The sequence below is a fragment of the Moschus berezovskii genome, chromosome 1, assembly GCF_049115385.1.
Source record: "Moschus berezovskii isolate FMDL1 chromosome 1, NW_MosBer_1.0, whole genome shotgun sequence".
NCBI lineage: Eukaryota > Metazoa > Chordata > Mammalia > Artiodactyla > Moschidae > Moschus > Moschus berezovskii.
This window is the reverse complement of record NC_142460.1, coordinates 161,652,000-161,664,925: the sequence shown is the minus strand read 5'-3', so window position 1 is coordinate 161,664,925 and position 12,926 is coordinate 161,652,000. Positions and strand designations below refer to the sequence as shown.

The 12,926-nt window shown below is 42.3% G+C and overlaps 1 protein-coding gene across 1 annotated transcript in view; it reads right to left on the bottom strand.

Annotated features, from left to right (window-relative positions):
* The window catches only part of CPNE4 (copine 4), a 647,214-nt gene that overhangs the window by 143,258 nt on the left and 491,030 nt on the right, over positions 1-12,926 (bottom strand). Inside the window, exon 7 of the mRNA XM_055413723.2 lies at positions 12,797-12,886. Coding sequence (XP_055269698.1) covers positions 12,797-12,886 — 90 coding nt within the window. The remainder of the gene's footprint in view (positions 1-12,796; positions 12,887-12,926) is intronic.

Here is a 12,926-nt window from a genome sequence, read left to right as displayed (position 1 = left end):
AACAACCAATATCAATTATTAAACATATTTCATTAAATAGGTAGTATTAGATATTAAATACATCAGTTCAGTTTTAGGGCTTCAGTCCTGGCTTCCCTGTCCATCACTGACTCCTGGACCTTGCTCAAACTCATGTCCATAAAGTCGGTGATCCCATTCAACCATGTCATCCTTTGTTGTCCCCTTCTTCTCCTGCCTTTGATCTTTCCTAGGATCAGGGTCTTTTCCAAGGAGTCAGTTCTTTATATCAGGTGGCCAAAGTATTGGAGCTTCAGTGTCAGCATCAGTCTTCCCAATGAATATTCAGGACTTCTCTCCTTTAGGATGGACTGGTTGGATCTCCTTGCAGTCCACGGGACTCTCAAGAGTCTTCTCCAACACCACAGTTAAAAAGCATCAATTCTTTGGTGCTCAGCTTTCTTTGTGGTCCAACTCTCACATCTATACATGACTACTAGAACATTTCGTTAAATAGATAATATTAAGTATAACCTTAAATCTACTCAGGAAGCTGTACAAAGTCTTTTACATACTTCAGAAGACATTTCAGCTGGTTGCAGCATCATCTCTTGAGTTACCAAGAAAGAATCCTCTATGAATCCTACCACAGGTATTTAAGGCTCAGTAACTGTGGTGTTGGAGAAGACTCTTGAGAGTCCCTTGGACTGCAAGGAGATCCAACCAGTCCATTCTAAAGGAGATCAGTCCTGCATGTTCATTGGAAGGACTGATGCTAAAGCTGAAACTCCAAAACTTTGGCCACCTCATGTGAAGAGTTGACTCATTGGGAAAGACCCTGATGCTGGGAGGGATTGGGGGCAGGAGGAGAAGGGGATGACAGAGGATGAGATGGCTGGATGGCATTACCGACTCGATGGACATGAGTTTGAGTGGACTCCGGGAGTTGGTGATTGACAGGGAGGCCTGGCCTGCTGCGATTCATGAGGTCGCAAAGAGTCAGACACGACTGAGTGACTGAACTGAACAGAGATATGGTTGAGAAAATTCTAAGTCTCTGACACCTTCACAATTGCTTTAGAAAATTAACCTCTCAGAATTAATAGGGAAACACTAGAGGCTTTTCTACTATAGTGATGGATAAGGTTAATGAGGATGTCCTCTATTCTCTACTACTATTTAACACTGTTGGAACACTGGTCCACACAAATAAAGAAATAAGGAGAATCACCAGGTGAGTAGGGGCAAAACTATCACTATTTCCAGATGAAATATATTTTTAAAACTTCAAAAAATTATAGAAAATGACTATAAACAACAATAAAACAGTAAAATAGTAATTTGAGAAAATAATTAAATAGCTTTTATGTTTACAAACAATAGTCTGAAGGAGTAATGGAAGAGAAAGAAAGACACACACTAACAAACTAGGCATAAACTTAAATATTCTAAACATCTAAGAGGAACACTAAGTGCTCTTGCAAACACAAAAGGAGACTTGAATGAACTGGAAGAAAAGTCACGTTCTGGGCTGGGAACACAGCATTAGAAGAGATTTACTTTGCAATTTCAATAAAAATACTATCAGTTTTTGCCTTCTTGTACTAGTTGCTTATATTAGCAAAACTGGAAAACCCAGAAGTGGCCACAGGACTGGAAAAGGTCTATCCTCATTCCAGTTCTCAAGAAGGGCAGTATTGTACTAAAGAATGTTCAAACCACTGGACGATTGCACTCATCTCCCTGCTAGTAAGCTTATGCTCAATATCCTGCAGGCTAGGCTTCAGCAGTACATGAACCTAAACTTCCAGATGTTCAAGATGGGTTTCAGAAAGAGGAACCGGAGATCAAATTGCTAACATTTGCTGGATCATAGAGAACTCCGGGAGTTGGTGATGGACAGGGAGGCCTGGCGTGCTGTGATTCATGGGGTGGCAAAGAGTCGGACACGACTGAGCGACTGAACTGAACTGGACTGAACTGAACTGAACTGAACTGAAGAGAAAGCAAGGGAAATCCAGAAAAATATCTACCTTTGTTTCATGGACTATGCTAAAGCCTTTGACTGTGTGGGTAATAACAGACTGTGGAAAACTCTTTAAGAGATGGGGATACCATACCATCTTACCTGTCTCCTGAGAAACCTGTATGCAGGTCAAGAAGCAACTGTTAGAATGCTGTATGGAACAACTGACTGGTTTAGGATTGAGAAAGGAGTGTGACAAAGATGCCTATTGTCACCATGTTTATTTAACTTATACACAGAGCACATGATGAGAAATGCTGGACCGGATGAATTATAAGCTGGAATCAAGATTGCCAAGAGAAATATCAACAACCTCAGTGATACGCAGATGATACCACTCTAATGGCAGAAAGTAAAGAGGAACTAAAGAACTTCTTGATGAGGGTAAAGGACGAGGGTGAAAAAGCCGGCTTAAAACTAAATATTAAAAAAATAAGATCACGGTATGTGGTCCCATCAGTTCATGGCAAATAGAAAGGGAAAGGTGGAAGCAGTGACAGATTTCCTCTTCTTGGGCTCTAAAATCACTGTGACTGCAGTTATTAAATTAGAATATAGTTGCTTCTTGGCAGGAATACTATCCAAAACTAGACAGTGTGCCACTTTTCCAACAAAGGTCTGTATAGCCAAGGCTATGGTCTTTCCAGTAGCCATGTATGGATGTGAGAACTGGACCACAAAGAGAATTGATGCTTTCTAACTGTGGTGTTGGAAAAGACTCTTGAGAGTCCCTTGGACTGCAAGGAGATCAAACCAGTCAATCTTAAAGGAAATCAATACTGAATACTCATTGAAAGGACTGATGCTGAAGCTGAAGCTCCAATACTTTGGCCACCTGATGTGAAGAGATGACTCATTGGAAAAGACCCTGTTGCTGGGAAAGATTGAAGGTAGAAGGAGAAGAGGGTGACAGAAGATGAGACGGTTGGATGGTTGCTGCTTCTGCTGCTAAGTCACTTCAGTCGTGTCCAACTCTTTGTGACCTCATAGACGGCAGCCCAACAGGCTCCCCCATCCCTGGGATTCTCCAGGCAAGAACACTGGAGTGGGTTGCCATTTCCTTCTCCAATGTGTGAAAGTGAAAATTGAAAGTGAAGTCGCTCAGTCGTGTCCGACTCTTAGTGACCCCACGGACTGCAGCCTACCAGGCTCAACCATCCATGGGATTTTCTAGGCAAGAGTACTGGAGTGGCTTGCCATTGCCTTCTCCGTGGTTGGATGGTATCACCGATTAAAAGGGGACATGAACTTGGGCAAACTCTGGGAGATGGTGAGGGACAGAGAGGCCTAGCATGCTGCAGTCCCTGGGGTCATGAAGAGTAGGACATGACTAGGTGACTGAACAACTAGTTGCTTATAAATGCAATGAAAGAACTAACTGGAAAGAGTACCAGGAAAATATTCAAGAAAATCCTTAAAAGACAAAGAATACAGAAGTGAGGAAAGCTGGTTCTATCAGGTATTAAAATGTGCTACACAACAATTACTTATAAGGGAAGAGAGTAAAAACTAGAAGAAAAAGAATAGGAGCTAAGCTTTTCTGAATATATTTTGTAGTTTTGACTTTAGAATCATGTAAGTATTTTATATAATTATAAAACTAATTTTGTTGAAAATTAAATTCTAAAAGCTGAAAGCAAAATGAAACAAAGGAACCCAACAGTTCCACGGGTTAGAGCTTCAACCATGGAGAGTAATTATCTCTAGATTTTAAAGTATGATTGAGCATCCATAAGGAGATACATATCTTACAGAAAGAAATTCAAACTCATGAACTTAAAAAATTGATACCAGAAAGCAAGGAAACTATTTTTTTTTTAATTTATCTAATTGGAGGATAATTGCTTACAATGTTATGTTGGTTTCTGTCATACATCAACATGAATCAGCCATAGGTATACACATGTCTCCTCCCTCTTGAACCTCCCCCAACCCCATCCAAACAACTAAGCTTATATCAAAAGAACTCAAGAGACAATTTGAAGGGGTTTTAACTGATGAAACATGGAATGATATAAGATTTCAAAGGAATAATATTAATTGAAATAGATTGAAATACTAGAATACATTAAAAAATCATGAATTCTTGATAATATGAGGGATCCCATTAGTCACCACTGAAGGATGCTAGAGTAGAAATGTGTTAGTCTGAAAATTGTTTTTAAAAAAGAAAGAATAAACCATTTTCCTGTCTTTCTTATACAAATCACACCTCAGGGAGCCAAATAGGTGTTGAACTGTTAACCAAACAGTTTTCCTGTAAAGAACTCTAAATAATAAAGAAGGAATAACAGAATTAGAAAACTACCATTTTGGAAATTCTAATGAAATAATGTATCTAGGCAATATGCCTCAGTGACTGTTAAGATTATAAAAGAGCACCATCCCTTGTAAAACATTCTTGCTACAAAACAATCCCTGAATCTGATCAAACCCAGCTAGCTATTTACAGGGTACACAGAGAAAAAAAAAACAGGGTGGTTTCTTCAGTAAGTAAGTTGCAAGGATAAAAAAGAGGGAGAGAGATTCAAAGAGACTGGAGACATTTCAGTCAAATGCAACGCTTGGACCTTGTTTAGATTTCAATCTGAAAAAACCCCCACAAAACCCAACTTCAACATTCTTGCCTTGAGAACCCCACGGACAGTATGAAAAGGCAAAAAGATATGACACTGCAAGATGAGCCCCCTCAGGTTGGTAGATGTTCAATATGCTACTGGGGAAGAGCAGGAAAATAACTCCAGAAAGAATGAAGAAGCTGGGCCAGAGTGGAAACGATACCCAGTTGAGGATGTGTCTAGTGGTGAAAGTAAATTCCAAAGCTGTAAAGAGCAATATTGACTAGGAACCTGGAATGTTAGGTCCATGAATGGAGGTAAATTGAACTTGGTCAAACAGGAGACGGCAAGAGTGAACATCAACATTTTAGGAATCAGTGAATTAAAATGGACAGGAATGGGTGAATTTAATTCAGATGAACATTATGTCTACTACTTTGGGTAAGAATTCTTTGGAAGAAATGGAGTAGCCCTCATAGTCAACAAGAGTCCAAAATGCACAAATTTGGTGCAATCTCAAAAGCAACAGAATGATCTTGGATTACTTCCAAGCAAAACATTGAACATCACAGTAATCCAAGTCTATGCCCCAACCACTAGTGCCAAAGAAGCTGAAGCTGAATGGTTCTATGATGACCTGAAAGACTTTCTAGAACTAACACCAATAGAAGATGTCCTTTTCATCATAGGGGACTGGAATCCAAAAGTAGGAAGTCAAGAGACACCTGGAATAATGGGCAAGTTTGGCCTTGGAGTACAAAAAGAAGTGGGTCAAAGACTACAGAGTTTTGGCAATAGAATGCAGTGGTCATAGCAAAGACCCTCTTCCAACAACACAAGAGACAACTCTACACAGGGACATCATAGATGGTTAATACCAAAATCAGATTGATTATATTCTTTGCAGCCGAAGATGAAGAAGCTCTATACAGTCTGCAAAAACAAGACCTGGAGTTGACCATGGCTCATATCATGAGCTCTTTATTGCAAAATTCAGACATAACTTGAAAGTAGGGAAAACCACTAAGCCATTCTGGTGTGACCTAAACCAAATGCCTTATGATTATACAGCAAAAGTGACAAATAGATTCAAGGGATTAGATCTGATAGATAGAGTGCCTGAAGAACTATGGACAGAGGTTTGTACAGGAGGCAGTGACCAAAACCATCCCTAAGAAAAAGAAATGCAAAAAGGCAAAATGGTTGTCTGAGGAGGCCTTACAAATAGCTGAGAAAGAAGAGAAGTGAAATGCAAAGGAAAAAAGGAAAGATATACCCAACTGAATGTAGAGTTCTAGAGAATAGCAAGGAGAGATAAGAAGGCCTTCTTAAGTGAACAATGCAAAGAAATAGAGAAAATGATAGAATGGGAAAAACTACAGATCTCTTCCAGAAAATTGGAGATACCAAGGGAACATTTCATGTAAAGATGGGCTCGATAAAGGACAGAAATGGTAAGGACCTAACAGAAGCAGAAGAAATTAAGAAGAGGTGGCAAGAATACACAGACAAACTGTACAAGAAAGGTCTTAATGACCCAAATAATTATGATGGGTTTGGCCACTCACCGAGAGCCAGACATCCTGTAGTGTGAAGTCAAGTGGCCTTAGGAAGCATTACTATGAACAAAGCTAGTGGAGGTGATGGAATTTCAACTGATACCAAAAAATGATGCTGTTAAAGTGCTGCACTCAATGGAAAACTCAGCAGTGGCCACAGGACTGGAAAAGGTCAGTTTTCATTCCAGTCCCAAAGAAGGGTAATGCCAAAGGATGTTCAAACTACTGCACAATTGCACTCATTTCACATGCTAGCAAGGTAATGCTCAAAATCCTTCAAGCGAGGCTTCAACAGTACATGAACTGAGAATTTCCAGTTACACAAGCTGGATTTAGAAAAAAGGCAGAGGAACCAGAGATCAAATTGCCAACATTTGTTCAATCATATATAAAGGAAGAGGATTCCAGAAAAAATGTACTTCTGCTTCGTTGACTATCCTAATGACTTTGATTATGTGGATTACAACAAACTGGACAATTCATAAAGAGATAGGAATGCCCGACCACCTGTCTCCTGAGAAACCTGTATGCAGGACAAGAAACAACAGTTAGAACTGGACACGGAACAACAGACTGGTTCCAAATTGGGAAAGGAGTATGCCAAAGCTGTTGTCACCCTGCTTATTTAACTTCTATGTAGAGTATATCATGTGAAATGCTGGGCTGAATGAGTCATAAGCTGGAATCAACATTGCCTGGAGAAATATCAATAACATCAGATACACAGATGACACAACCCTTATGACAGAAAGCGAAGAGGAAATAAAGAGCCTCTTGATGAAAGTGAAAGAGGAAAAAAACTGGCTTAAAACTCAACATTCAAAAAACTAAGATCATGGTATTCAGCCCTATCACTTCATGGCAAATAGGGAAACAATGGAAACAGTGACAGACTTTATTTTGGGCTCTAAAATCACTGCAGATGGTGACTGAAGCAATGAAATTAAAGACACTTGCACCTTGGAAGAAAAGCTATGACATACTTAGACAGTGTATTAAAAAGCAGAAACATCACTTTGCTGCCAAAGTTCTGTATAGTCAGAGCAATGGCTTTTCTAGTAGTCATGGATGGATGTGAGAGTTGGACAACAAAGAAGGCTGAGCACCAAAGAATTGATGACTTCAAACTGTGGTGCTGGGGAAGTCTCTTGAGAGTCCCTTGGACTGCAAGGAGATCAAACCAGTCAATCCTAAAGGAAATCAACACTGAATATTCATTGGAAATATTGATGCTAAAGCTCCAATACTTTGGCCATCTGATGTGAAGAACCAACTCATTGGAAAGACCCTAATGCTGGGAAAGATTGAGGGTGAGAGGAATATAGTTGAGTAACAATGTTGTAATAGTTTCAGGTGGACAGCAAAGGGACTGAGCTATACCTGTACATGTATCCAGTCTCTCTCAAACTTCCCTCCTATCCAGCCTGCCACATAACATTGGTCAGAATACCTTGTGCTATACAGTAGGTCATTGTTGGTTATCTGTTTTAAATATAATAGTGTGTACATGTCCATGTACACGTCCATTCCAAACTCCCTAACTATCCCTACCCCCCGTTCTTCCTACCTGGCAACTATAAATTCATTCTCTAAGTCTATGAGTCTTTCTGTTTTGTAAATAAGTTTATTTTTATCATTTCTTTTTAGATTCTGCATATGGCTTCCCTGGTGGCTCAGAGGTTAAAACGTCTGCCTCCAATGCGGGAGACCCGGGTTCGATCCCTGGGTCGGGAAGATCCCCTGGAGAAGGAAATGGTAACCCACTCCAGTATTCTTGCCTGGAAAATCCCATGGACGGAGAAGCCTGGTAGGCTACAGTCCACGGGGTCGCAAAGAGTCGGACACGACTGAGCGACCAAACGGAACGGAACGGAAACGGAATATGAGAGTGTCATACAATATTTCTCCTTCTCTGTCTCACTTACTTCACTCAGCATGATAATCTCCAGGCGCTTCCATGTTGCTACAAATGGCATTATTTCATTATTTTTTAGGTTGAGTAGTATTCCAGTGTATATATGTACCACATCTTTTTTATCCATTCCTCTGTTGGTGGACATTAAATTTGCATCCATGTCTTGACTCCAATACTTTGGCCACCTCATGCGACGAGTTGACTCACTGGAAAAGAGTCTGATGCTGGGAGGGACTGGGGGTGGGAGGAGACGGGGACGACAGAGAATGAGATGGCTGGATGGCATCACCGACTCGATGGACATGAGTTTGCGTGAACTCCGGGAGTTGGTGATGGACAGGGAGGCCTGGCGTGCTGCGATTCATGGGGTCGCAGAGAGTTGGACACGACTGAGCGACTGAACTGAACTGAACTGAACTTGGCTATTGGAAACAGATAACTCACTATTTTTATGGATGTTTAAAAATTTTCATAATAAATAAAACATCAATTTCTAAAAAATACTTGTTTAAATTTTTTTTCCCCACAAAGGAGGAATAGGAAAAATAAAAGAAAACCCTGGTTTTACTTCAACTTGGTGTTACAGTGACCCTGAATAAATGAGACCTAATTTCCCGTGGTCATGTATGGATGTGAGAGTTGGACTGGGAAGAAAGCTGATCGCCGAAGAATTGGTGCTTTTGAACTGTGGTGTTGGAGAAGACTCTTGAGAGTCCTTTGGACTGCAAGGAGATCCAACCAGTCCATTCTAAAGGAGATCAATCCTGGGTGTTCATTGGAAGGACTGATGCTAAAGCTGAAACTCCAATACTTTGGCCGCCTCATGCAACGAGCTGACTTACTGGAAAAGACTCTGATGCTGGGAGGGACTGGGGGTGGGAGGAGACAGGGACGACAGAGAATGAGATGGCTGGATGGCATCACCGACTCGATGGACATGAGTTTGAGTGAACTCCGGGAGTTGGTGATGGACAGGGAGGCCTGGCGTGCTGTGGTTCATGGGGTCGCAAAGAGTCGGACACGACTAAGCGACTGAACTGAACTGAACTGAAGGGGAACAACACTATGAGAATTTCACAATGGCATTTGTGACAAAATAATGAATACAAATAAAGAGTAATATAGGACATCTCTCCTGCCTCTCAAAAAAGCTGCAGGTGAGTGATGATATTGTGTTTGTTACCTAGGGAGCTCAGCACACCTGGGTATCCCCTCTCGCTCAATGAGGTGCTGTCAACCTTTTAGCACCTCCCTGTTCTCCATCCATTCCCTCTAGAAACAGCTACTGTGTGTACCCTGTGCCAAGCACTGGGCTGGATGCATGGATACGCATGGAAAGAAACATGGTTCTCACCCTGCAGGAGCAAACCAGGAAGAACGAGCCACCTGCTCAGGAAAGAGAGATGGAAACAGAAATGTTCTAAACAAGTGGAGAGGTGTCTCCCTGAGGTGGGTGCAGATAACTGGAGGGCACCCATAGAAGCCAAAGACATCAGGGAAGGTTTCTGGAAGTGGAGGGATATTGAAGAGACCTGAAGGAAAGTAGCAGATGATGATAATCCAAGCAAAGTAGAAGAATGAGGAAAGTATCCCAGGCAGGGAGAGGCATGTGCCAAGTCCTGAAAGCTTGGGGAGGGTAGGGTGGGCATGAGTGCTGGGCAGAGAAAAGATTGTAGAGGGGAGACTGGATGGTGGAAAGTGGCGGTGGGGCACTGAGTTGAGGAAGGGCTATAATGAAGGAGCAAATGTCTACCAGGGTTCTCAGTGTGGTCTGGGACCAGCAACATTAGCATCACCCAGGAAGTTGTAGAATACAAATTCTCAGGCTCAACCCAGACCTGCTTAATCAGAAACCCTGTGGGTAATGCCCAATAATCTGTTTTAACTAGCCTTCTAGGTGATTCTCTAAACGATTTTACCCTCTATGGGACATTTAGTAACGTCTGAATACACTTTGGGCTGTATGACTGATGGGGGTAAAGTACTACTACTAGTGTTTAGTAGCCTGGGATGCTGCTAAACATCCCACAATGCACAGGACAAACACCCCCCCAGCCCGCCCTCTGCCAAAAAAAATCCAAATGTCAATGGTGCAGCTGTTGAGAAATCCCGATCCTCCCTTTCTCTGTCTGTATCTTCCTTCCTTCCTTCTTCTCTCTCTTTTATTCCCACTTTTCCTCTACAGACAGACAGCAGAGCACTAAAAAAACCACAAAATGCTCCTTTTCCACATTTCTGTTATTTGCTCAGTTACAGATAACCATTTCATTTATTGAATTAGCAGTTCCCCATGACCAAGTTCGGAGAAGGCAATGGCAAGCCACTCCAGTACTCTTGCCTAGAAAATCCCATGGATGGAGGAGCCTGGTAGGCTGCAGTCCGTGGGGTCGCTAAGGGTCAGACTCGACTGAGCGACTTCACTTTCACTTTTCACACATTGGAGAAGGAAATGGCAACCCACTCCAGTGTTCTTGCCTGGAGAATCCCAGGGACGGGGGAGCCTGGTGGGCTGCTTCCGTCTGTGGGGTCACACAGAGTCGGACACGACTGAAGTGACTTAGCAGCAGCAGCATGACCAAGTTGACCTGTGGTTAATATAGGCATTATCTTATTTTTGCCCCAAAGGGTCCATTTCTCTTCCTGGGAGTGGGATGGAGTGGCCCAGAGTATAGGTGACAGTCCCCACCACAGACCTGAACCTATAGGTCTTGGCCACTCTGCACATAAGCTTACACCTGAGGCCCAAACAACCAGGAGTCTGATCTTGGCATTAAAGACAGTTGGAGTGAAAGTGGAGGCTTCCACAAGAGATAACAGGGATAACTCTGAACTCTTCCTCCAGACCACAGAAGTAAGCATGTCCACAGATAGTACAAAGTCCAAACAGAATGTTTTTAAGCAAAGATGTAAAGTCACATGAAGAGTCTGGTAGTAACTGACAGATATAATTCTTATCTGAAGGATAACATTGACAAATCCAATAATTATATCCACTAGAAGTTTCGGAGAAGGCAATGGCAACCCACTCCAGTCCTATTGCCTGGAGAATCCCATGGACGGAGGAGCCTGGTAGGCTATAGTCCATGGGGTTGCTAAGAGTTGGACACAACTGAGCGACTTCACTTTCACTTTTCACTTTCATGCATTGGAGAAGGAAATGGCAACCCACTCCAGTATTCTTGCCTGGAGAATCCCAGGGACAGAGGAGCCTGTTGGGCTGCCATCTATGGGGTCGCACAGAGTCGGACACGACTGACGCGACTTAGCAGCAGCAGCAGAAGAAGAAGTTTACAGGGCAAAAAGAGTAAGGAAAGTGTAAAGTTAAAATACAGGCACTGGCAGTGCCCATCCAATACTTTGCAGGGGAGCTGGTGCCCCCCAATATGAATGTTTAGTCTGCTTATTATTATTCCACCGCGGTGGTAGGTGTCCCAGGTTTTTAAAGTCTGAAGCCATTAACTATTTCCATTATCCAGCTTCCTTGGCTCTGTTTTCAGGCTCTCACACAACTCCCTAACAACCGCCTTCCCCATAGTTAACCCACATGGAGAAAATGACCTGGTAAAGCTGATAACAAATGTTGAGTCTACTTGAGGGCCATGTTTTTCACTAAACATGAATCAACTGGTCTTTTGGTTTATAGCTCTGGCCTTATTGAATCTACTTAGTCATCCTCATTGATAGAATAACCTCTGGGGCACTGACAACATGGAGTTCTGGACTTCCAAGGTAAAGTGAGAGCCAGACCAAGAACCATAAGGAATGCCTCTGGGCATCTGCTTCTGGCACTTGGCCTGTCGTCCTCTTTGGTCATCCTGATTGTCATAACACACGTTTTCTTCCAACTTCTACATTCCCATGATACTGAAAAAACATGTGTGGTAGGTTGAAAAAAGTGGCCACCATATTCTGCAGCTCCTTCCACCAAGAAGTGGAGTCCGTGTCTTATTTCCTCATCCATGAATCTGAGATGGCCATGTGACTGGCCAGTAGAACACAGAGGAAGTGATCTCACATGGGTCTGAGACTGGGCCTCAAGACGTGCATCTTCTGTCCTGGATCCCTTGGACCCTAAAGCTGTTGAGTCTATCAGTCCAAGCTAACCTGCTGAATGATGAGAAACAAATGTCCCCACCACCTTGATCATTCCATAGGATAGCCAGACAAACCCAGGAAGAGAGGCATTCTGCTTGGCACAGCTGAAGTCCACCCAAGACCAAGAGAAGACCCTCTTGTGGCATGGTGTATGTGTGCTCAGTCACGTCCAACTCTTTGTGCCCTATAGACTGTAGCCCACCAGGCCCCTCTATCCATGGGGTTTTCTAGGCAAGAAATTTTGGAGTGGGTTGCCATTGCCTTTCTCCAGAAGAGCCTCTTAGATGAACTCAGCTTGCCAATGCACTGAATCATAAGCTAAATAAATGGCTGTAGTTTTAAGTATTAAATTTTGGAGTAGTATTTTATGCAGCAGTAGATAACTGACAACAACAGTATTTGTGTTTATAATAACTCCTAATTAGTCCTTGAACTTATTGCCACATTTCTCTCTGAGAAGCCATGGGATTTGCCTCTCAACCTAACACAACTGGGATTTATCTCTTATTATCTCAGGAGCCTCAAAGGCTCTAGCAGAAGGAAACCCCTTGTTTTTTTCATCAAGATGCTAAGAGATCTAGGTAAAAGCTACAGAAAATTTTGAGTCTGCCAACATTCACTTGAGGAGAAACGGGAGGATTAAATATGTAAAACTGCATTTCTTAGACATAGACAGATTTCTGACCTTCAGCCGGCGGTCGGGATCTCCACTGCATAGAGAGTTTACAGATACTTTGAATGATTTCCAGGCTGGGCTTAAGTTATTCATCACAACCTGAGGAAAAAAGAAAGGAGTGGTGGGTGGGAGAGGAAAT